This window comes from Lactuca saligna, chromosome 8 (genome assembly GCF_052625555.1).
Source record: "Lactuca saligna cultivar CGN05327 chromosome 8, ASM5262555v1, whole genome shotgun sequence".
Classification (NCBI taxonomy): Eukaryota; Viridiplantae; Streptophyta; class Magnoliopsida; order Asterales; family Asteraceae; genus Lactuca; species Lactuca saligna.
Window position 1 is genome coordinate 228655642 of NC_136424.1, and position 26845 is coordinate 228682486.

Genomic DNA, 26845 nt, shown 5'->3' on the forward strand with positions numbered 1-26845 from the left:
TTTGTGGTAATATAGTGACTTTATTGTAATTCGGAAAAAATTGTTACTGAGAGAGCAGAAAAACCGGTCATTTGGTAACAAAAGTGTAAATAGAATGACTAAATAATCAAAATCAAAAATTTATGATAATTACCTTCTTGCAATTTACTAAATAATAACTTACAGCAAACAATCCTTACCGGAATAGATTGATACAAAAAAAATCATACACGTCGTGTTGTAGGAATCTGTAAGCCTCCAAAAGTGCATTTGTTGCGTTTAGCAAAAAATTTATGTTGTCTCATAAGTGATAAAACAACATGTAGATCCTGCATGTAGTGATCCATATCCTTGCTATAAACTAGAACATCGTCAAAAAAGTACGCACTTATGTAACAATTGCTGGAACGTATGGTTCATCAAAGATTGGAAAGTTGTCGGTGCATTGGTGAGGCCGAACGGCATCACCAAAAACTCAAAATGCCCTTGATGGTTTCTAAAGGCGGTTTTTTGAATATCAGCCTGGTGCATACGAACTTGATGATAGCCAGAGCGGAGGTCCAATTTAGAAAAAATTGTAGTGCCATTTAATTCCTCCAACAGCTCGTCGATTAATGGAATAGGAAACTTATTTTTGATCGTTGCATCGTTGAGTCGCCTGTAATTGATACACATACGCCAAGTATTAAATATTTTTAACAAGAATGACCGGAGAAGCAAATGGACTATAGTGTCACGTAGGTATGAGCATTAGAACTGCCGGAACCGGAACCGAACCGAACCGGAACCGGAATTGGTAATAAGGTCCGGTTACCGGTTCTTCATTTTTATGAAAACCGATCCCGGTTTAATATTTTTCTCGTTTTTTAAAATGCACATAACTCACTCATATGAAATCGGAATTATTTGATTTTTTTTCCAAAATGTAATTTGGAGTTTGTAATTCATTTTTTACTATACACACATATGTTTTGGTTAGATATTGAATCGGATACATGCCCCGAAAGAAAGAATATCGATGTTACATTTTTTCTATTTCAGCATTTTTTATTTTATTTTTTGAATCTGTCCAATTTTTTAAAATAAGCATAACTCATTCTAACTCATTCATATAACGTCAGAATTACTTAATTTTTTTTTCTAGCATGTAATTTGGTGCTTGTAGTTCATTTTAGACTATAAAAACACTTAATTTGGTTAGATATTGAATCAGTTATAGACCCTGGAAGACAGCATATCAATGCTGCGTATTTTCTGCTTTAGCAGTTTTTTGGAATCTGTCCGACTTTTAAAATGCGCATAACTCACTCATATGAAGTTGGAATTACTTTATTCTTTTTTCATCGTATAATTTAGTGTTTGTACTTCAATTTAGAATGTAAAAAGTCTTAATTTTGTTAAGTATTGAATTATTTACAAGTTGTGGAAGATAGCATATCATCTATAATATTTCAACCGGTTCTAATTTGAAAAATAACCGAAAAACCGAGACCGGAACCGGAACCGGAACCGGCGCTAGAACCGGTGGTCAGGTTCCCGGTTCTTATAATATAGGAAAACCGGTTCCGGTTCCGAACCGGTCCGGTTCTAAAGCTCATCCCTAGTCACTGTCACGTATGAACCCGGTGGCCTGAAGTTCCTTAGTCATTCGTTCGATCATGTCTTTTTGAGCTGTATGGTAGCGATACGGCCTCTGATGTATAGGAGAAGTACCCTCCTTGAGAGGGATCTGATGATCACAGTATCTTTGAGGAGGCAACCCTTGTGGGTCTTGAAAAACATCCTCGAACTCCATTAAAATTTGCTGCAACCTAGGGTGGGACAAAACTTTTGTGACCTGTGATGTGTGTTGGAAATCACCCGCAACATCATCATGAGAGAGTGGGGTTATATGCATGCTACATAATTGGAATGAGGCTAACTGATCTGGTTTGGACAACTACGTATTGAGTTTGTCCCAAAACTGGAGTGAATTGCTATCAAGCCCTTTTAATTCCAAAGGCTTTCCCCCCACGTCAAACTGCATGGTAAGGTTTTTAAAATTCCATATGATGTTGCCCAATGTGAAAAGCCATTGGACTCCAAGAACCATATCATAATTATCTAATGGTAGCACCAATACGTCTGTAGAGAACCATAAGCTTTGCATCAGCCATTTAAAATTGGGACATACGTTCTTGCAAGGGACCTGATTGCCATTAGCCACCTTGACCCTCGTTTCTCTGATTTCTTGTAAAGGGTAGTTTAATTTGGTAACTAGTTTCTCATCAAGGAAGTTATGAGTTGAGCCAGAGTCACCGAGGATATGAAGTGAACGAGTTCCGATAGCACCCCGCACCCGCATTGTGGAGTAAGAGGGAACTCTCGTTAAAGCATGAATCGAGATTTGAGGCTCTTGTTCGTCCTCTGAACCTCTGTGTCGGGTATGGGTTCATCATCACCCCCATCAACTTCGATCACCATAAGCTGCTTGGATTTGCACCGATGCCCTGGGGTAAACCGTTCATTACACCAAAAACATTCACTTTTGGCTCGTTTGTCTTCTAATTCCTTACTTGTCAACCGTTTAGTACCCGGATTTCGCGCCATTGGAACACTATTGACAGGAGGGGTTGCAAGTAAGGGTAATTTGGTAGCATATGAAGGTTGACTCCCTTTCGGGTTTGTGATTTTAGATGAAGCGGTGCCCTTGGGTGTTGATGTAGTAGTAACAGGAGAGAGTTTCAATCCAAGGGCGTTTAGATTTGCATCCTGTAGTCGGGCTAGAGCATAAGTATCCCGAAGTGTCTTGGGTTTGAACATCTTAATGTGCCCAACCCTTCATCTCTGGTTTGAGCCCCCTTAGGAAAATACTGATGTCATACTCTTCAGAAATTGTAACCTTGTTTAGCAAAAGATCAAATGCATGACAATAATTATGGAGGGATGAAGTCTGGTACAAGGATGTTTACTGTTCCATAGCATCATCATATACATTGATGTGTCAAATCTGCTGGTGATGGACCGAACATAATCGGGCCAGGATAAATCTCGTATGGCGCAACCCCTTGTTTTCATGTAGGACTGACGCCATTGCATATCGTCCCCCTCCAAGTGAATGACTGCATATTTCAATTTCATGTTGTCTGGAGTTTCATCTACCTGCAGGGGCGGATTTAGGGGGTTCCGGGGTGGCACCGGCAACCTCTAAATTTTCCGATCGTAGTGGAAAATTTTTCGAAATTTTTTAAAATTTTTATTTTTTCTATTATCGTGCAACGAAATCTTGCGTCCCCTACCTGTCTACCTGAAAGAAGTGATCACATCGAAGTAACCAACTCTCCACATCATCACCGTTAAAGCGAGGGAATTCAACCTTCCCGAAGCGGGTAGGTCGAAAGGAACCGTTCAAGAAGGAGCCACCAGAACCCTCCTTGTCGCTACTGCCTGAGGACGAGCCGTGTTGTGGTCCCTTTGTTAATTCAACCAAGGACGCTTGAATAGCAGCTAGGATTCACCTGGTTTCAGTGACAAAAGTTTTCAGTTCGGACAATGATTGAGTATGTTCGCCTAGGGTTTTCTCGAGGTCGTGATTACGCGTCATGGTGAGATAGAATCAGAAGCAAGGATGGTTAAGCCGAGGAAGGACTGGCTCTGATACCAATGTCAAGGTATCTAAGATGCGATAAAAGAGATAGAGAAACAGAGAGGAGGAAAGGTCTATTTCATTGCATAACCGGCAAGAAGAAAACGAATACATTACAAAAGAGCAGAAATTGAGGAAACTGCCCACGATCTCATGAAATCGGGGTTAAGTACAAATGAAATAAACAACATTAAAAATGACGATAATGTCCTTTCCAAATAAATTATCATAACATCCTCCTACTTTCGCGGTGCACGCTTAGAATTTCAACGATCTTCACAATCGTACCCGGTGCATCGAAGACCAAACAGAAGAAGAAAGAGAAAAATTGCTTGTGTTTTTTGCTTCGCGCTTGTTGATGGGTCTCTCTCTTTTTGTTTCAAATTCCATCAGGTTTGTTCACTATTTTTATTCCATCGTGGGCTTTAATCAAAATTTGGTATTTGTTATGAATCTTTCTCCAATTCGTTCTTCATATGATAGAAACATGTGATGCTCACCAACTGTTTGTTATTTAAACTGGTATTTTCCAATTCATTATTTGCATGCTTTTCTATAGTGCAAGCGATTGGAAGTGTATATTTTTGAGATTTGTTTGTTTATGGCCGGATGATCTCCTATTGCTTGGTGTCAAAACATTCTTACATTATGGTGGGATGCTTTCTGAATATAATTTTATAAACATGGTATCCATCCCCTTATCCAGAATTGAATCATAATCACTCAAATTTTGGAAGTGTAGCATGTTGATTATACTCGGATGATTGTTAGTTAAGGGAACTTCTGGTTCCAATTGGATTAGAATATTCGTTACAATAGAGATACATGTGTTTAGAAGCTTGATTAGAAGTAGTGAGTTGCTGTTCAGAAAGTACAAATAACTTCAGTTTTGTTCTCCTAAAGTAAAGCGAAGTAAAATGCATAAAATTAAGAAACTTAGAACTGCATGACTAGCCAGGTGAAAAGTGAGTAGACATTGGATAAATTAATGAATGAACGAAAAAGTTGTTCCTAATATGTTATGCAAGCTTCTAGCCTGATAAACTCTCCTTTTTGGATGTCTATTAACTTTTTCATTTGATATTTAAGGATCATGTGTTCTAATTTCAATACACGGGCTCTTTTTCTGCCAGATTCCCAAACCAAGTGGTATATAACAACTTGTATAATGGATAATGAGGCACATGATTATGGTAGATACAACATTTCAAACTCATCTGCTAGCAGTGATATCTTTGAGCCTACATCACTTAATGATGGTAACCTTTTTGTACTTCCCATATGCGTGTCCTGACAGACAAGTAAGGAGGTGAGGTGTCAGGTTCAAGCTTTGGCATCACCTTCCTTACTTTCACACTTTTTCATTGGGCTAAATGCAAGAAACAACAACGTATTTACATTTTTATGTATATATTGCACAATCTTTTCCTGTTATGGCAATGTGATTTGAAAATTAACCCGATTTTTTATTTTCTTCTTCTTATTGGCACCTTGTACATTGAAAAATCTACTTAATTATACCAGTAAAATTATTTTGCATTTGAATGAAAACATATAAGTAAAAGTAGGTTGATTTTTTGTTCTTTTAAGTGATTTTAGTTTTTTTTGTGCGTAAATATATATAGCCAAGACGAGAACATCTGTGATAGAGTGGCTGAATAGCACTCTTCCCAGTTTGAATCTACCAGTGAATGCTTCAGATGAGGAGTTGAGAAGTTTTTTAGCTGATGGTACTATTCTATGTCGACTGATGAACAACCTTAGAGAAGGACCTGTTATTGAGGTAGAATATTCTGACTCAGTTGAAATGAAATTTTGAAGAATGTTGATCAAAGTTTTGATTATGCTTTTTTCTGTCATCATATATTTGATCTAGTATGGCAATCCTCATCATTCGTCAGAAGCACAATCAGATAATGTAAAAAAGTTTCTTGCAGCCATGGATGACATGAATCTACCTCATTTTAATATCTCGGAGCTAGAGAAGGTAATAATCGACCATACACACACTACACACACATGTGTGTGACATTACTGATTACTGGGGTTAATTTACATTGTTCAGGGGTCCATGAAAATAGTGTTGGAAAGCCTTTTAATGCTTAAAGCACATTTCATGACAAAGGCTGAAGTAGTAGGTAGTCCTAATGCCATGTCACCAAAAAGCTGGGGAAGCGAGTCCGTGTCTGTGAGATGGAAAAATCAACATGTAGATGAGCGCAGTGAAACCAGTGATAGTTACCAAGAAGATGTATCTCCTCGAAGATTTCACCGGGCTTTACGCAGCCCTATGATGTCCGGTATAAATATTACATTGTTATAAGTTAAGACTAAAGAGGGGTAATATTGTCCATTGCGAGTAATGATTGATACCCTTTTCCTTTTCCTTGCACTTTCCTGCAGAGGCTACGAGTGCCATGATGCATCATGCTGGACATAGATTTCATGAAGTGTTTCAGATGAAACATGGTGGCTATTCTGATCTTCCTGCAGCAAAAATCTCAGAGTTGATGAAATCTAACAGTTTGGATGTGATTTCCTTAATGCTTTTTTTGTCCCTTGTGAATTCATCAATATTCAGATTTTACACTATTGTGCTTCTATAAGTTCAGAATCTTTTATTGTCCAGATTGCCCCTACACAGTCGCTTCTAAGCATGGTAAATGGGATTCTAGACGAAAGCATCAGCAGGAAGAGTGGTGAAATACCTCATGTATGCTGTTACAGAAAAGTTTCTTCTTTCTGTAAAAGAACCTGAAATATGCTTTGCTTTTTTCTAATATAAAACTAATATTCTCTTTTACTATATTTATGTTTTTATTCCAGCGTGTTGCTTGCCTCATGAGGAAAGTCGTGCAGGAGATTGAACGGCGTATTTCCACTCAAGCTGAACATCTACGAACTGTAAGAGTCATATATAACTTGTACCTCCGAGTTAAAATACCGAAATTTTTATTTCATATCTTTAAATTATGTTATTGATCAGGGGTGTTTGGATTAGCTTATTAGCTTATTTATGGTGGGAATAAGAAATACGCAAAGGGGGAGATGCTTATTAAAATTAGCTTATTTAGCTTATTCCGAACACAATAAGCTGATTTTTAAGGATTTTATCCAAACACTTAACTTAGCTTATTGTGGTGGGAATAAGCAATAAGCAATAAGCATTCTCTTTTTTTTCCTATCCAAACACCCCCTGAGTTTAAGAACTGATAAATACATCTGAATCTACTTATCAAGGGAAACTAAAGTTGCAAATTTACCCTTGTATACTAATACGTATACAAAAAGCGATAGCAAAGCAAACAACACTTTAATGAGTCTATAGGTTTTCCCTTTTTACAGCTTAATTTATATATATATATATATATATATATATATATATATATATATATATCTATATCTATATATATATATATATATATATATATATATATATATATATATATATATATATTCTTTTGACATGCAGCAAAACAATCTTTTCAAAACACGTGAGGAGAAATACCAGTCGCGGATTAGAGTCCTTGAAGCCCTTTCAAACGGGAACAATGGAGAGTCAAAGGTAGGTAGCATCTGTTATTTATATGCTCTTAAAAATAATACATATTTATTTATTTACTTATCTGTACGTGTTTTTTTCACAGCTGGTGCTCAATCATTTTGATCAAATGAAGGTAAGCTTCCTTAGATGTAGTTGTTTTCCCCAACTTGTCATTGGTCTCCCTCCCCATGGCTGAATTTATGAGTCTGATGTCGGAAAGAGATGATGGGTTCCACAAAGAGATGAAACCGGTTGAGCATTATGGTTATGTGGTTGTGGTTGTAGTGTAGAGTGGGCCATTCAAACTAATATTGCTAATAATTAAAAGTGAAGAAAAAGGAAAATTAAATTGATTCTTACTTTATCCTCCTACTTCACCCCCTTCCTATTCATTGATTGCCAAGTGTAATCCACTAATTCTTTTTCCTCATCTTATCCTTTGGTTATTATGACACTTGTCATAATCTTATGAGTAGGAAGATTTTGTAGGAGGATATTTAACTTCTCAAATAACAAAAAAACAAAACTTATTTCAGGTTTGTTAGGGACCAAATCCAAAACAAAACTAAACTATAAAGATGTTCCGAGTTAAAAAAAAAAAGTTAGGGACCAACTATACAAACTATTCCAAACCACAAGGACCATTCGTGTAATTTACCCTATTTTCTATGATTAGGATGGGGAGGGCATTCATCTCTTTTGTGCAGATGAAAGATTGAGGGCGAGTCCTTGTCCCACCTTGTAAATAGAACAAAACTTATAAAATTTGTCCCATTAATCCAATGCATGCCAAAATTAGTAGAACGCCATCATGTCATGTCATGTCATTTGAACTTTCCCTCACAATAACTGGATTCGATTCTCATTGTTACAGATGATGATGAGCCCGTTTGACCAGGTAAAGGTAAGTTTATTATATCTTTTATTATCTTGTGTTGCTTTTGTATGATTGATGTGTGCACACAATAATTGTATATGGTCCTCCTTTTGCATTTTTGTATATTAGATGAGATCACGATCTTGCATTTTAAGCTAGGATGAAGCTTATTGCTCTACTCGACACTACCACTCATGAACATAAGTTTTAAGGAAGCGGTGATGCCAGTTTTTGAAAGCATTATGTATCTTGTAGAATAAATAAAAGAAGTTAAGAAAAGAATCCCATAGGACACAAGACCATGGCATTTTAAACACAAAGAAAAAAAAGTGTTGTGAAAATCCAGACATATAGGCATTTAATCCCCACATAGGCAATTAGTGAAGTTATGCCTATAGGAGTCGATGAACCTCGAAGAATTTCTAGTTCGATAGAAAGGAATGAATTTTAATATGAAGAAGATGAAGTCCGTATCGTAGAAGAATATGGAGCAACCTGCCATTTGAACATGTTTACAACTTACTGTATGAGGTGATAAAGACTTGAACATATATTATTTTGAACTTGTAATTTACTTATATTTCTATGATTTTGGTCATATTTTATTTTTGTAAACTAATTTCTTTACAACTTAGGTCATCCGACGAATCCCTTCCTCTCTAGTAGTGCCTAGCAAGTTTTGCAATGCTTACATGATTGAGAGAAAATGTTATGACATAAAACATAAACAAACCTCAAAACTTCTATTTCAAACTTTTCCATTATGTTTGTTGACACTTAATGTCATTAGTTGATGGTACACATCAAAGTCACTAAGTTCAAACTTACTTCTTAACACATTGCATGCGCTTGCACCAGCTTATTCCTAACTGTGAACCATCCCTATTGAAAAGTCAACCATATATGTAATTTGTTAAAAGTTAAAACTTAGATTTCTGTATTAGTTAAAAAATATATATAATCAGTTATAGTTGAACTAAAATTAACAAGAAAAAGATGGCAAACTGGGCTAAGGCTTAAAGATTGTTGTTATTGTTGTAGGTTGATGTGACAAGAACCGGAAGTGGCAAGAAGGGCGTAGTTTTGCAGGTGAGTTCATTTCTCATTCTCAAACTAATTACAATTTCCATAAAAGTTGGATAGCATGAAATCATATAAAATATGTTTACTGTTTATGGTGTACATTTAATGGGAAAATCACTTCATTTCTTTTTACCCAAAATAGGCGTTGTAGTTACATCTTTTTGCATATAACAACAACGTATGTACTTTTTGTCATAAATAGCAATTTGTTACGTGAAACTTATGAAATGTTTACTATTTTTAGATTCGTGTTGCTATTATTGTAAGTAAATATTAGGAAGCCGTTGTTTTGGGTAAGGAAATGTATGTATGTATGTTATGAGTATGGTTAAAAAATAAAGTACACTAATAAAATTTTAGTTTACGTATTTCTATTATTGGTAAGTACATTGCTATTATGGGAAAAGAATTGTAAACACATTGGCTTTATAGGTAAAAGATTCCTATATTTGTAGCAAGAGTACAATACATAGTTATTTCTTGCAATTTTCTCTACACTTAGATGCATGAAAGTTTTATATTGGTACATGTTTATAGACTCTGAACATCAAAGGCCTACTATTTGTTATAGTTTAACTATAAATAAATCCATTTCTGCAAACCAAACATGTGACACTTTCCAATTCCTTTGACAGAATCCATTCATTCCAATAACGAAATGCTCTCTAGGTGATTCACGACTATACAGTTCCATGTATAAGTGTAAATTAATACAAATTCTTTTTGTTTCCCTTACACTGTTTTTGCCGCTTATGTTTTGTGTTTTGTTTCAGCCTGAAAAGACGAATTTGCCTATGGAAAAGAAAATTGAGGATCACGAAGTGGAAGAAATAATAAAAGAGAAGGATAGCAGAAATGCTGAAATTGCAGATTTGAAGCAAGAACTTGAGAATGCTAGAAAAGCACATCAAGAATACTGCTCACAAATAGAAGCAAGTGCTAGAAAGACTCAACAAGATCTTGAGAAGAAATTAAAGGAGTTTGAAGATCATCTGAATGATTCAAAGAAGAATGTGCAAGAGCTTGAGGCTAAATCTCGGTCAAAAAGTCAATGGTGGAACAAAAAAGAACACATTTACAAAACATTTACAGAATTCCAACTTGGTGCATTGAAGGTATATTATTATTATTATGTCACGTCACTAAAACAAAGAGTTTTGCGTCTTATATTTTGATATAATCCAAGTTATGTATATTTCAGGAACTAAGATTTGCTTCTCAATCAGTCCGCCAGGAAATTTTAAAAACTCAAAAGAGCTACTCCGAGGATTTTGATCAATTAGGTTTTATTTATTTATTTATTTTTTCTTAAAAATTCTTGAGTGATCTGTAAATGTAACAGCATAGTTAATCTCATGATTATTTCTGTCTTGTTTAGGGACAAAGCTTAAAGTAATGCAAGATGCAGCAGAAAGCTATCAAGCAGCCATTAATGAAAACAAGAAGCTAAACAATGAAATTCAAGAACTAAAAGGTTGATTTGTTTATGATGATATGATATTTGTATGTTTTGATATGTGTGAAGGAACACTCATGGGATTCTGGTGAACAGGAAATATCCGGGTTTACTGTCGAATAAGACCGTTTCTTCCTGGTCAAAAGGAAAAACAATCAATTATTGATTATATCGGGGAAAATGGGGAGCTAATTGTTGCTAATCCCTCCAAACCAGGGAAAGAAAGTCGCAGGAATTTCAAGTTCAATAAGGTCTATGGTCCACGTGCTACTCAAGGTTTACTTTAATTTTGTAGTTGCAATCTTGTGAGATAAGTTTTACTTATGACTTGTGCTATTAAGTGAAGTTTATGATTTTTTTAGTACCATTATTATTATGAGTATATATTTAATTGGGAACATATGGATTCGCTAACATTTTTCTATGGATGTTGGCAGCTGAGGTGTATGGAGATATACAACAACTGGTGCAATCGGTTTTAGATGGCTACAATGTGTGTATATTTGCATATGGTCAAACTGGATCAGGGAAAACCTACACAATGGTATAGTCCTTTCTTTGTATATCCATGAATTCATGTTATTTTTTAGGGTTTGAATGCAATAAAATAGCAATGTATTTTCCTTCTTTTGTTTATTGTTGCATTTTACTTTCATTTCTTTCTACTACAACATTGTGCTTTGAAAAATCTACCGGTTATAGCATTGTCATCCAAAAATAATTTTTCAGTGCTATAATTGGGAAAAATCTTCCAAGTATAATGTCCTAATAACCAAAAAGTTGAAAGTACAATGCTCTAACTGGATAGATCTTTTAAAGTACAATGCCTTAAGAAGAAGAAAAAAAAAATTCATAGTACACTTTTGTAATAGCAAGAAATGCAAGTGGGATGTTATAATAAACAAATAAACACAAGTATGTTGCTATTTTATGCCTTTAGCACTATTTTTTATCATGTTTATATTGTTAGTTTCTTAGACATGTGAAATATTCTTGAATGGTTTCTTTCCATAGAGTGGTCCTGACAAAGGATCTCCAGAAGAATGGGGAGTCATTTATCGCGCTTTAAATGATCTTTTCAAAATATCTCAAAGTAGAAGCACTTACAAATATGATGTGAGGGTTCAAATGGTTGAAATATATAATGAACAAGTCAGGGACTTGCTAGCAAATGATACTTCTCAAAAAAAATATCCTTCTATTGGTCGGTTTATTGGTATATTATTGTCTCATGTTTAACAACCCCCCCCCCCCCCCCCCCCTAAAAAAATAAACACTCACCAAACCCTAACCCCTAGATTTTCATTATGAGCTGAATGCTCTCAAACCCTTGACATAATTTCTGAAATTTAACTTTCTTATTATCTAATTCATGTTTATGTGGCGAAAATATGCACTTTTTGGTGGATTTTCCCGATGCTGAAATATATTTTATAATAGGGTTAAGTGCAAGAAATAGCAACATACTTCCAGTGATTTCTTCATTCTAGCATCCTACTTTCATTTTTTCTATTATAGCATTGTACTTTGAATAATCTACCTAAGTAAGTAAAAGATAGAAAGTAAAATGCTATAATTTGATGGATTTTTCAAAGTACAATGTTGTAGCAAAAAGTAATGTAAGCACGATGCTATAATAAACCAATAATGTAAGTACGTAGCTATTTCTTGCATCTAGCATTATATAAAAAGACAAGGTTCTAATGTTTATCATTTACCTATCAACATGGAGATACCAATATCATATTGGATCCACCTGCAGACCTATAGCTTTATTTAAAATAGTTTTTCTAGTAAATTGAAGAAAATAGCATCTTATGTTAATCCTTGACTTGCGCACACTTGGGATTTTAGCAACCACACAAAGCAGTTTAGCTGTCCCGGATGCTAATGTGCGCCAGGTCAGCGATCCAGCTGATGTTTTGGGGTTAATGGAAATTGGATTTAAAAACCGAGCTAGAAGATCTACTTCCATGAATGAAAGAAGCAGCCGATCACACAGGTTTGATTTGTTTATTAGAGCAACCTACTTTCATTTCTTCGTATTACAGCTAGACCTGACAATTTCAGACACAAAGACACGAATCTGTGAGATATACGACACGACACGAATACATCTTAAAAATTGAGATAAAGCTTATTTCTCGTTGTGTAATCGTATCGTGTCAAATTCGTGGCTGGCACATTTTCATGACACGAATACACGAATTTCCAGGTCTAATTACAACATTGTACTTTGAAAAAAAAACCCAATTATAGCAATGTCAAGTAGAATGCTATACTTTTTTACATTTTTTTTAAAAGTACAACGCCTAATAAGAAAAAAAGTGATTTAATAGAATGAAATGGAAGTAGGATACAATAATACAAAAATATATGAAAGTACATTCCTAGTTCTTGCCTCTAGACATAAGTTTAATGTCATCATATGTTTATTGAAGTAAAAGTTGGCCACTTTGACCTAGCTAAGGTTATTTTTGTTTTTTTAACCTAATTTAGTAAGCTATATATGAGTGTTTCTTTTGACCTAATCCAGATACAATGATTTAATAGAAAAGTCTTTCCCATTAAAGTTGTATCTATTTTACAAATTTCCCTGATTTATTTTTTACTTGTATTTTTCCCCAAGTTTACCGTCATTTTTTAGATATCTTTTAAGCATCGTTTATAGACAACACTTAATGCAGGTATTTCTTTTTGACTTAATGCTGAAACTAAAAAAAAAAAGTCATAAACTTGTTACAAATTTGCTATCCATCTATTTCCGGCAGTGTGCAATGAAAAACAGGGCCTTAAATATAGAGTTTGTGCAGGAAGAAGAAGTTAACAGAGAAAGTCTTTCCCCATTAAGTCGTAACATTTTTAAAATTTTCCATCATTTATCTTTTCCTTGAATTCCCCAAGTTTGCCATCAGTTTTGCAGATAATCATCGAGACAAAATAGAACAGGGCCTAACATTTCCATTTTTGAAAAGAAAAGTAATAATGCATCTGCTTTGAGAACCATACATAGTAGAAAAGAAATAGAATATGGTTGATGAATAATTAAGTATAATTGACAGTGTTGTAACGATCCATGTTCACGGAACGGATCTTAAGGATGGTGCCTCGTTGAATGCTGGTCTTCATTTGGTAGATCTCGCGGGATGCGAAAGAGTAGATCCTACTGATGTCGTTGCCGACCGACTCAAGGAAGCACAACATATTAACAAGTCTTTAGCTGCCCTTGGTGATGTCATCTTTTCCTTGTCAGCAAAAAGTGTTCATGTTCCATTCAGAAATAGCAAGCTTACTCAGGTCCTTCAAACCTCTCTAGGTAACATCTCAATTCTCTTTTCATATCTTCATTATTGCTGTTAAAAATAACTATATACATATTTCTTTCTTCCCTGTTATTCTAATATTTTATACAATCTCCGATGTATATATACTACCATGCATACCTACATGGCAACCCTAGTTCACCCTATTTTTAACACTCCTTAAGTTGGAGCAGAAATATTATACATGCCCAACTTGTTTCATATAGGCTTAATTTGTCAGAAAGTAACTTCCTCGTTGCAATGCATATCCATTACCTCACTTGTGTGGTTCCCCAATTATGGAGGTAGACGACGAATCCATGTCAATTCACACTTGTTTCGGCCATAACTTGATATTCGAATTTTACATTAGATAAGGAAACTAGATCTTTATTCTTATTTATTCCAAGATACTAGATTTCCGCCAAAGAGAATGCAAATATCTTGCGGTTAGCCTTTGACTATAGCGTGACTTCCATCCAAGTATCATGCTATTTAGTGCCGCCTTGATTTGTGTACAGAAGTCCTTTTCTAGGAGCACTTTTGAGGTAGCTTAGTATATATTACACTACATCCTAATCACGAGAGTGAGGCGATGACATAAACCGACGAACCAATCCAACTCAATTGAAAAGAAAATATCTATATATTCATGGGCCCTCTAACAACTTTCCTTCTTTTCGGTACAACTTGATGTTTTGGGGTGACACGAAGTGAGGCAAATCATTGGGTCTTCTATTGACATTCAGGGTTATTTGTGTCTACTTGATAGTTTATGTTGATGGTATAGTAATCATTGGAAACAATATCACCGAGATCCAACAACTAAAGGATCTTGTGTTAAAATATTTCCAAACTAAGGACATAGGAAGACTTAGATATTGAAATTGCTTAATATAAAAAACATGGGATTTCAATATCTCAACATAAATATGCCCTAGACATTCTTGAAGAAGTTGGTCTCGTAGATTTCACATAGATCCAAATATTAAAATCCTACGAGGAATAGGTGAGGCTCTAGTAGACCAAGGGATATATTTATTGTAAGTGTAGCAAGTCAGTTTTGAATTCTCCTCGTGACTCTTATTAGTTAAAGGCCAACCTCATGGAGATTTAATGTTATTCAAATGCGGATTATGATGGATGTCCTTTTACTTAAAGGCCAACCTCATGGTTTTATGTATTGATGGAAGGCAATATGATTTCTTGTGAAGCAAGAAACAAAATGTGGTAGCAAGGTTAATTACATAGGCCAAGTATCCAATAATGACTAATGTAATATGTGAAGTTATAAGGATCAATAATTTCTCAAAGAATTAAAGTTTAGTAAGGTTACTCCAAGGAAGCTCATAGTGTCAACCAAGTTTCTATACATTGCCTCCAATCCCATTTTCCATAAGGAATAAAACATATAGAAATTTATTCACTTCATCACTTGAAAAGCTTCTTAATGATATCATTTTGACTGTGCTCGTTGTCTTTATTGATTGGCTAACAAATATGATTACAAAGTCATTCATTTGGTTGAATGTATATGCAACAAGCTTAGAGCATATAATATATATGCGCAATCTTGAAAGGGAGTGTTAGCTAATTACGATAATTAGAATATTATATTTTTATCTTTAATCTGTATTTTTTTAAAATTTTAGATACATTTAATAAATAATTATATATTTATAGGAACGTATCTTTGTTATCATTATCATTAGATTTTTTTGGTATAAATACATGTACAATGTGTCATTATTAAATAATGATTATACATAAGTTTTCTTTACTTTCATAGGAATCATTGTTGAGTCGGCATCATGAGAATTAAACATACCAATTTCGAGAAGGATTTCAAAAACCTATTCTTCCTAACAAAGGAAGATTTCTTTACAAGGTTTAGAAACCTCAATGACTAAAAAGTATTGGCAATTTTCTAGATCCTTAGCTTGAAATTCCTTCTAAATAAAGGACTATAGGCAAACTTCTCTCTTAATCATATGCTGGAATATCTGAGGTTTGTCTCATAAGTAGATTGTACTGTGAAATTTGATCCAAACTTGTTTGAAAAGTCATTGGGATGGGAACATGTTTTTGATACTTATTTGACGTGTACCACTCTTAATTTCATGATTGTTACCCATGTTTCTATATTTGTTGTAATAAGTGTAGATCTTAATTTATAGCGGTGAAATTCAAGCTAATCTGCCACTATTAATCTAGAAAGTAAGTTCTTGTTAATCAAAACTAAAAGACAATTACTACTAAGAACTTACGAGTGTTAAAAGATACTTGATGGTGGAAATTAATCTAAGACCGTAATTGCAAGTCAACACGTTAATCGATAAGCTTTGGTAAGCTCAAGAAGTACATCTAGTAGATAGGACAAGGTTCTAGATCATTCAATAGTAGTAGCTGAGTGATCAACTCGGCCGGTTAGCATCAATTGCCCGGTCAGTCTAGTGGATAGGACGAGGTTTTATATCATTCAATATTAGTAGCTGAGCAATCAACTCGGCTGCATCAGTTGTCGATCAGCTTAACAAGTCAATCAAATCAACTAGTGGCTAGTCAATTCGATGGGTTGACGCTAGCAACTATCATGACCAAAATGAAAGGCTCCTCATGTTGAACTATGTATGTGAAAAGTGCACTTACATGCACAATTCCTGAATATTTGCAACTTATGTCTATAGCCTTTTACATGGGTGGGGTACCCCACTTGAACTTTCACTCCTTTAGATGGTAATGGATCGTTTATAAACCCGATAAACGTTTACGTTCCCACCTATGGGAAATTTTCTTGTTAGGGTTTAAGAACTTCAATAAATGATACACGATTTCACAGAGTGAATGAAAAATGGAAAACAAAGACAATTATTTTATATGGTTCACACAATTAGGATGATTAGATATGTCTATAAGGAACATGTGTGTGTGTGTGTGTGAGAGAGAGAGAGAGAGAGAGAGAGAGAGAGAGTGTGTGTGTGAGGGTTATATATATATAATGGCTTTCTTATACACTAGGTACACGAATTCAAAGTGTATATTAAGTTGACCTATAATTACCAATAAGGCCAAGAAAAGAAAATTTTGATGACAAAAAATGGCCCATGACGAATTTGACGACAAATATGATATAAGAACTAGCCCACGAAAAAATTCTTCTTGGGGCGTTGTCTATTTCTTGGTCTGCCTATCGGCTATAGGGTTAAAAAAAAAGGTGATCGGACTCTACAACTCAATAATCTCTTGCGTAGAGGTAGATGAACCAATATGCTGACATCCAAACTTAAACTCTGTAACCCTAATCGCTCTATTTAGTTTGCACCTTCTCTTAAAGTACCATGAAGGCCAATTGAAGCCATATACTGTTCTAATATCTCTATAGTCACCACATTGTTAAACATGTATGTTGGTTTCTTCATACTAAGGATTTTGTTCAAGTTTAGAGTCTCATCATTTATCACTTCTTGATAAAGTGGTACCATCTCACATGTCATCAACATATAATAAAAGAATGATGTATTGGGAGGTCGGACTTTTTCAGATGACAACAATGGTCCATCTCACATCTCCTGTAACCACTTAATTGCATGAGGCTATCAAACTGCAAGTACCATTGTCTAGAGGATCTCCAGTTAGTTAGGTTAGGTTTCCTTCATTTGCATAATACAATCAAGGTCTTTAGTCCCATTCCTTTAGTCAACTTACTAACTCTTTGCTTGAGCCTTTTTAAGCGCATCCACAATATTATCCTTTGACATCACATGGTCAACATTGATAATTCAAGTTGAGATTAGTTGTCTGATGGTACTATGTTTACTAAAATTTGTCGGAAGTTAATATTATACATCACACTGTGTGTTAGTAATTATTGATTGGCTATCCCAATGTATGCATACACTTGCTTCGGTTGTTTTGGAATGTATTCCAGACATCACACTGTGTGTTAGTAATTGTTGATTGACCTTAACCACATTTGTAGTGTTTCTTCTCCCATCTCTAAAAGAACGTCATCCCTCTACATCCTCATATGGTAGACAACCCATGTCAGCATTAATCGCTTAAAAATGGATTTAAGAGTCTTATCTTTGGTTGAGTTCTTAAAACCAGCCATGATGTTTTGCCAAACACAGAATATATTTTGCAAGTCTGCCTTCTTGACAATGTTGTGTCATAGATGTATCAGTAAGTACATTAGAAAAGAGATGGTGATGAGGGTCTTGTTGACTTTTATAACACAGATGTTAACTTCACATGGTGCTCCGAAACTTTAGTCTATATTGCATTTTAGCTTCTCTTTATTCACAATCAATAAAACAAAAGATTGACAGTGGATACTTTGGCCGAACCAAACCATATGGCACCAAGGAACCTCTGTACACCCATTCCGTGAATCTTCCTATGCCATTTTGTCAGTGATGCTTTGCAATATATGTTATACAACCCATCAACCAACTCATTCAATACATAACTTCAACATTAAAAAATCAGAATACATCTAAGCATCCACTCTCACTTTTTGAGCATCTGTGATCTTTTCAACAAGTTGGTGTGCAGATTCAATCAAGAATCTCAGGTTCAATGCTGTGAGATAAAAGAACATTATCTGTTGCGACCTTTAAAAGCGCATATTAGAAATATTTCTGGTCACTCATCATGCGTAGCAATTGTGGTTGCTATTGATGTTGGTCCCAACACTGTCTGTTGGGGTGTTTTTATTCTGAAAAACAAGTTATAATGTTTTTTTTTAATTACCGAAAATATAATACGTTTTAAGTTTGCTGTGAAATTATTTGTTGCTTCTTCTAAAAGTGCTTATAGTTACAAATATAAAGGCAATAAACTCAAAACAAAAGGTAGAAATACTACAGTATAAACCGGAATGTCTATTGTATTTGAAATGAATCCCTAAACAGATTTACCCCTACACCTTGGATCTTCTTTTGTAACAAAAAGCGCTCCATAATGGATAATAAGTGACTCATTAGAAGCGGTTTGAAAATAGCGCTCAAAGTGTTAGAAATTGGGTAGGGTTTATAGTGGAGATCTGGATACCTTTTGGATCATGTAAACACTTTTTGAAATGATATTTCTACCCTATGACCGGGTTACAAGAAATTCAGCATAAGATAATCCCTCGGATCCCCGACTTGTCGTCGAACCAGCTTGTAATTCGATCGTATGCATGCATGCACTTCACACACACCCAAACATATATTAAAGTAGAAATTACGAAGCCCCTTACCTCACATGTAAGTTAGAATTACACAAAATGACCTGGTGACATCAAACTCACCAACACAAAGCATGTGTCGTGTAGTCATGTGCAAATGTTAAATCACCAATAAATGTCTAATGCTCTTGAAATTCCCTGAGAATTGAAATAAACACTCAATAACAGATAATATTTCGAGGAATCCTTCATTTCTTTCTTGAAATCTCAAACAACATTACTTTACTATATATATATATATATATATATATATATATATATATATATATATATATATATATATATATATATATATATATATATATAAAATGCTTTAACAATTTATACAACAACAAAAATTTTTACTCCTATCATATTTTCCTATAGGCTGGAAAGGTCCAATCTATAATCACCGATTTACTAGGCTTGGAAACTTAACCGCAAAGTGAGCACAACCTACTTCATCCCATGCAATGGATCAATCGATGCAAATTTCATGTTCATGCTGGTTGCATAGCTTTTTTTCTATCTTTATTTAATGCACATGGAAATATAGTGGTTAAACTTTACAAATGCTTTACGAATATGCTTCACAAATATTCTTTAAAAATATGTTATGCACGTATAATTATGCTTGCCAACAATACACATTTTATTAGTCATCCCCACTTGAGTAAGTCCTGAGCACCTTAATCATGGTGTTTGCTCTTCTCAACAACTTTTTCATCGGTATTGTAAGAATTAAGATCATAAAAAGTGATCTTCGATAAAACATAAAGACGAAAAGTAGTCCTTTCTACATGCATAATTTTCTAGAACAAGAAGAATTCCGGAGAGAGATTGATTCTAGAGAAGTCTAGATACTTGTTGAGAGTTTTGGAAAAATGAAACTTTGAAGATCAAACACTTTGGTTTTCATCAAAAACACACATGTTACTCTCCTATTTTATGGTTGTACTGATATAAGTCTATAAAACATGTGCTATAAATAATGAACTCTTAGTAAGATTTTGCATGTATTCTAATTACAAACAGTCATTGTATATCTATCTTGTAAACACTCTCTGTTATAATCAAGAATTAGGAAGTTCTTGATAATCCTTAACCTAATCCGTACACAACCATTTGCTTTGGGAACTTTCAAGTATTTAGTCTTACACCAAGAAAACGATAGATAAGGTATGCTTCGATGTACACTATCATACGAAATGGGACCGACCTTTATTCACTAAAACCTTACTTCTAAATATTTAGGGTTCCAATACTTCATGCAACATACTTTGGTATATAAATACATATATCCCTCAAATGAAGCTAAAACCCGAAATGATTTATCAAATGATTTAGGAATGTATTCTCAAAATGAAGCTAATAAATGTTCCTATATCATTAGATATGCTACAATAAATTCTCAAAATGATTCAGTTGCCACACACATTCATCCTTCAACTTTTCCGCCATGAAAAAATAGGAGTGGTGTTCATAAAAGTTGTTCTTCTCTACAAGTTCTACAACATTAATTCTTGGATGTTGGAGAGATTTAACACTCAATCTCTAGAAAAAAAATACACTTTATCTCTCTAAGAATAAATCTCTAACTTGGAGAGAGAGAGATAGAGATAGAGAGAGAGAGAGAGCTCAATCAAAATTGCCGATCCTTCTCATTGTACATGATTATATATAGATACAAGGGTTTGTCTATTTACACTTTTGCACCTTATAAAATATAAACTATACGATTCCTCTTCTATTCTAATATACCCCCTCAGTCTAAGGAGGAGGTTCTTAGATGCTTAGACTACTGTGGAAATTAGTGAATAGAAATCGTGGCAAGTCCTTGGTGAATATATCTGCTAACTGGTACCTAGAAGGTACATGTATAATACGAATCTGGCCTCTTAGAACTTTTTCACGCACAAAATGGATGTCAATCTCGATATGCTTCGTTCGTTGGTGTTGAATAGGATTCCATGTCATGTAAATGGCACTCACATTGTCATAGTAAAAAATAGAAGTGCGAGTGGGAGGTCGGCCCAGCTCCAAGAGGAGATTGTGAATCCAATAGACTTCGGCTACAACGTGTGCAACCCCATGGTATTCTGTCTCCACACTTGAACGAGATATCGTAGATTTTCTTTTCGAGGACCAAGAAATAAGATTATCGCCAAGATATACACAATATCCGAATGTCGAACGTCTAGTGTCAGGACAACCGGCCCAATCTGCATCAGTGTAGGAGATAAGAGAATTGTGTGGGTTGCATCGCATATGAAGATGCATCGATAACGTACCCTTAATGTAATGAAGAATTCATTTTAGTTCCTTGAAGTGAGGTACGCGGGGCATGTATGTGCATGCACACTTGTTGCACATCATAGAAGCTCCCCACCAGTCGAACTGAGCTTACCGGATGTATCAACCGGAGTATGAACAGGATTACAGTCGGTCATTTTTGCATGCACTAAAATATCTGGGGCATATTTCTATTGTGAGAGAAACAGGTGGATGATCTCGGCTGACAGAGATGCTAAGAAAATAACTGAGAGGGCCGAGATCTTTCATTGCAAACTCGGAAGAGAGACAAGACATAAGATACGCCTTTAGTTTCGGAGAGGAAGTGGTGAGAATAATATCATCTACATAAAGAAGTAGATAGGCTGTCTCCTGCCCGTTGCGATATATACGATAAATAAACAGAGAATGGTCACATGAGTTGTGGTGAAAACCCAAGGTGGTTACATAATCTTTGAACCGTTGGTACCAAACCCTCGGCATCTGTTTGAGCCCGTATAGAAACTTTTTCAGTCGACACACATGATGTGGAAAACAGGAATCACGAAAACCTAACGGTTGATGCATATACACTGTCTCAGATAAATAGCCATGGAGAAATGCATTCTTTACATCGAGTTGATTAATCTCCCACCTATTAAATAAAGCAATGCTAAGTACCGTACGGATGGTAGCGGGCTTTACTACTAGACTAAACGTTTCATGACAATCCACCCCAATTTGTTGAGACCTGCTATCACGAACTAGACGTGCTTAGCGTTCAAGTGAGCCATCCGATTTAGTTTTATGTTTGAATATCTACACATCGAATTAGATTCATGTCATGTTGTCGGGGTACAAGCTCTCATGTCTTATTGTCAATAAGAGCATTAAACTCATCTGTCTGCGTAATGTGTTGCACGGTACCAGTTTAAAAGTGGTGGTGGAAGTGGTGTTTAGATTAAAGGGAAGCTTGGTTTTAGTAATGCCTATCATACTACGTGTTGTCATTGTGCGGGCTAATGGTGGTGGGGGGTTGGCTGAAGGAGGTGTAGAGTTGGTTGAGGGTGGAGTAGGCTGTGCTTGTTTAGGGCGTAGGCTATAAGTTTGAAGTGAGGGAGAGGCTATTGTTGTTGGTTTTGACTGATTGGTTGAGGATAGGGGGATGGTAGTAAAGTGTGGAGGAGTGATCGAACCAAAATTTGTAACGAGGGAATTAGTGTAGGACTAAGAGGGGAAGGGGAAGGAGTTGGGCTTGAGTTTGTCGAAAGAGGAGTATGGGTGGTAGTGGTAGGAGCGACTGATTCCCACAAAGAAGGGCGAGGGTCGGAGGAAATTTGAGAGTGGAGGAAATCATATTTTGGAGGAGCAGAGTGGATAGATTGGAAGGGGAAAACATTTTCTTCAAAGATTACATAATGAGAGAGAAGTACTTTACGGGAAGATAAATCATAGCATTTGTACCCTCTATGATTTGAGGGATACCCTAGAAAAACATGTGGAATTGACCGGTTTTGAAGTTTGTAGATAGAAGAAGGAAGGAGTGGGTAACAAAGACAACCGAATGTACGAAGATGAGAATAGGAGGGGTGTTTGTGATAAAGGAGTGAGGTGGGTGTTTGATTTTGTTTGGAGCTTGGAAGGATATTCAAGATGTAAGTAGTCATTTGTAAAGCATGATGCCAAAAGGTGGGAGGGACGGAAGCATGAGTGAGAAGAGTACGAAGGATGTTATTAATAGACCGAATTTTGCGTTTGGCCTTACCGTTTTGAGAGGAAGTGTGTGGACAAGAGAAACGAAATAACATGCCATTTGTGGTACAAAACTCATGAAACCTTTTGTTATTGTATTCCGTTCCATTATCACATTGAAAAGTTTTGATATCGCGATTGAATTGTGTTTTGATGAGACGGTGAAAAGAAGAAAAAATAGAGAAGACAGATAATTTATTTGTAATAGGATATGTCCACAAAAAATTTTATAATCATCAAGAAACAATATATAATATCTATGACCACCCTAGCTAAGAATTGGGGAGGTCCACAAATCACTGTGTATAATATCAAACGGGAGCATTGTCGTAGAAAACGAATCGTTAAATGGCAATTTAATATGTTTCCCAAAAACACAAGATTGACATATTTTTGAATCTGAAAATTTAGAAACAGAAATAAACTTATGTTTATTCAAAATACGTAATAAAGAAACGCCATAATGGCCTAGATGTCGATGCCATAAGTCTTGAGGAAGAGCTACAAAAGTGGAAGGACGGGTACGAGCTGTTGGTAGAGAAAGCGGGTAGAGGTCTCTGGTGCTATCACATCGGAGGATAGGAATCTTGGTCTATAAGTCCTTCACAAAAAAACCAAAATGGTCAAATTCAATGGCAATATGATTATTTGTTGTAAGGCGACGAACGGATAAAAGGTTTTTAATAAGGTGCGGAGCAACGAGAGCATTGTTTATTTTGAAAGGTGGAATAGGTGGGGAAAGTGTCTTGTGTCCCGTCCCGTTGATAGGTATTTTGAAACCGTTTCCAACAACAATATGGTTTGGAAAGCTATTATTGATATAAGAGGAGAGTGTACCTATTGAATGAGTCATGTGATTCGTAGCCCCGGTGTCGAGATATCAGTTTTGATCTGGGTTCAAGGTCATAGTGTGCAAGGCTTGCTCAATGTTGGTGGTCATATAATAACTTTCGGAAGTAGCATATGCATGAGCAGGAGGAGCACCAAGAATACCCGAGCCCGGTGTACCAGGGCGTAGAGGACGAGAAGGAGGTGTGGTTGGATAGGGGCATGGTAGAGGAAACCATTGCTGCCAATTTTGATATGGATTAGAATTCACTGCTGTGAATAAAAATGATGACCATGAAAGTTGCCACTTCGACCTTGACCACGTCCGCAACCTTGACCACGGACGCCCCTACCACATCCACGAGGTGTGGATTCAGAATATCCTCTGCCATGCTGGTGGTTATGCCGATTATCGGAAGTAGGTTGCTATGACGGAGAGTATCCAACAGCGGTGTGAAGAGCAGTAGCAGTTGGATGTTGTCCGATGGCGGTAGCAGTGGGTATGGCAGCAACTAAGAATGATGTGTTGGGGCTGATCTAATTTGCTTTTCTGGCCTCTTCCATAATAAGTTTGGACCGGGATGTATAGAAATCTAGAAGAGGGTCTTTCTGTTGAATAAAAGTTGCTACTCCATCAAACTCGTCTGTGAGTTCGGCAATGAGATGGAGAACAGGGGCATTGATATTGGCTAATTAATCTGCCAATACTTTAATTTCTTGACAGTAAGCACTCATGTTTGGAAATGATGCTAGTTTTGTATTTTTCAATTTGGTTTGAAGGAAGAGAGCTATGGAGTTAGCATTATCCTGAAATATATTGGCTAGGGTTGTCCATGCTTGAGTAGCTGTGGAACCTGGCTTGAGAATGGTGTGAAGTAAGTCAGTAGAAATTGTACCATGAAGGCATAAATCCATTGGAGTACTATAGCATCTACTGTTGACCAAGAAGAGTCGGGTGTCGATGTGGTTGTTTTGTCTTTGGCGGCATCTGTTCTGGAGGCTGGCTTTTCCGGATTTGGCGCCTCGTTTGCAAGGATGTGATCGGTTGCTTGAAATGCCTGACAGTAAATTTTGAATAGTTCTGCCCATGACGCGTATTGAGCGTTTTCCATCTCTAGAATGATTGGAATAAAATTCTTGGTGTTGGTGACTGTTACAGCAGGGTGTAATTTCTCCATGGTAGAGAAAAAAAAGGATAAAGAGATGAATAGAGACAAAGAAGGATTGCCGACTAGAGGAAGAAGGTTCTTGCGGCGTTTAGGGTTTGTAGGGAGGTTGTGAGAGGGACATCACGATTGCTCTGATACCATAATAGATTATGCTCGATCAAAATTGTCGATCCTTCTCATCGTACATAATCATATATAGATACAAGGGTTTGTCTATTTACACTTTCTCTATCTCTAAGAATAAATCTCTGACTTGGGGAGGGAGGGAGGGAGGGAGGGAGGGAGGGAGAGAGAGAGAGAGAGAGAGAGAGAGAGAGAGAGAGAGAGAGAGAGAGAGAGAGACTTTTATACTTTTCACTTTACAAATATCTACCAAAATTCGGATATATGTTGGATACAAAATTTGGGTATTTCAAGACCTCTCTCTTTCTAATGCCATTTGCAAGAACTATTATGGTAGAGCTTTCAATGTGAGGGATAGAGATAAAACATTTGCATGTTCTTTTTTCCCATTAAGTGTGATTCAATCGGGGCTTTGAGAAAAGAGCTTACTTGATTTCCCCTCCCAACGCAAACTAACAAGTGCTAATCAACACATGGATAGGTGCATCCAAAAGAGAAGTTCACATCCCGATCGCTTTCATCCGTGTAAAGAGTATCGAATCACTTTATACCTATTTCCATGATTTCCTTGGAGTCATATGACCATTCCCCATTATGAAGCTTTATAATCCTATTTCTCTTCCGTCTTGCACTAGCTAAAGAGTGAAAATATTGGGTATTACGATCTCCATGTTTATATCAATTGCAACAAGAATTATAAACCCACATTACTTCTATCTATGGATAGATGATATATAAAAGATATTTGAGATAATGCTGGCAAATTTAGGGAAAATGAAGGAAAAATAAATGAGGGAAAGTTTGGTTAGGATAAAATGGGAATGTCCTCTTGCTCCTGATATTAAGTTGATCTTTTGGCGTTAAGCCAAACATAGACGAGTATATACAACTCACAGATTAATTCGGGCCCCCATTATGTCTATTAAGTCAAAAAGAAACAATGCCCCTAAGCAATCTATACATCTTTTACTTGACTAAAATACCGATCTATGGTGGAGAATCTATTGATTAAATTGAATTGTCCGATCACATAAGAAAATCGTTATAATGATAAATTCAACACATACAATGGATAGTATGCAAGGAAAACACATTTTGGGTGGCATATTATGAGATTTGTATCCATCATGTTTGATGTTTTTATCCTGTTCATATGTTGAATATGTTTTCATATGTTTTCATATGTTCTCAATCGAATTCATTTTTTATACATATTATTCATTTTTTAGACATATTGGTACAAGTCATTTACTATCATCCCGTTAAAACGGCAAGTAACAGTTTTTGTTCAAACAACACTTTATTCATAAAATTGTCATTTACTATCCTAAGTTTTGTTCCCATTAAGTCAAAAAACAACAACCCCTAACTTCTCATTTGCAGTTATGTGTCTTAAATGTTTTTGTACTCCTTGATTTCGATTGTAGGTGGTCAAGCAAAGACACTTATGTTAGTGCAGCTAAATCCAGAAGTGCCTTGCTATAGTGAAAGTTTGAGTACATTAAAGTTTGCTGAACGGGTTTCCGGAGTGGAGTTGGGCCCCGCTCGGAGTTGCAAAGAGGGCAGTAACATCAAGGAATTAATGGAACAGGTATTTTATGCAAATGTTTAATGGAAAATTTCATGC

The 26845-nt window shown here is 35.8% G+C and overlaps 1 protein-coding gene across 6 annotated transcripts in view; it reads left to right on the top strand.

Moving 5' to 3' along the window:
- Positions 1-3100: 3100 nt before the first annotated feature.
- Positions 3101-26845, top strand: part of LOC145010856 (kinesin-like protein KIN-14K) — a 28194-nt gene continuing 4449 nt past the window's right edge. For 3 of the 6 annotated variants that reach the window (XR_013663918.1, XR_013663919.1, XM_078969417.1), the window contains exons 1-21: positions 3103-3997; positions 4738-4863; positions 5230-5387; positions 5481-5591; positions 5670-5904; positions 6008-6135; positions 6234-6317; positions 6431-6508; positions 7077-7169; positions 7252-7281; positions 8023-8052; positions 9067-9114; positions 9882-10223; positions 10310-10391; positions 10487-10582; positions 10661-10840; positions 11002-11108; positions 11579-11754; positions 12405-12566; positions 13627-13880; positions 26646-26809. Coding sequence is in view for 4 of the 6 variants with exons in the window: in XM_078969417.1 (XP_078825543.1) it covers positions 4773-4863; positions 5230-5387; positions 5481-5591; positions 5670-5904; positions 6008-6135; positions 6234-6317; positions 6431-6508; positions 7077-7169; positions 7252-7281; positions 8023-8052; positions 9067-9114; positions 9882-10223; positions 10310-10391; positions 10487-10582; positions 10661-10840; positions 11002-11108; positions 11579-11754; positions 12405-12566; positions 13627-13880; positions 26646-26809 (2649 nt within the window). In the remaining 2 variants the exon portion in view is untranslated. Of the gene's footprint in view, positions 3998-4737; positions 4864-5229; positions 5388-5480; positions 5592-5669; positions 5905-6007; positions 6136-6233; positions 6318-6430; positions 6509-7076; positions 7170-7251; positions 7282-8022; positions 8053-9066; positions 9115-9881; positions 10224-10309; positions 10392-10486; positions 10583-10660; positions 10841-11001; positions 11109-11578; positions 11755-12404; positions 12567-13626; positions 13881-19462; positions 19631-26645; positions 26810-26845 lie in introns of those variants that run through there. The other 3 variants (XM_078969419.1, XM_078969418.1, XM_078969416.1) reach the window with 3 other exon arrangements.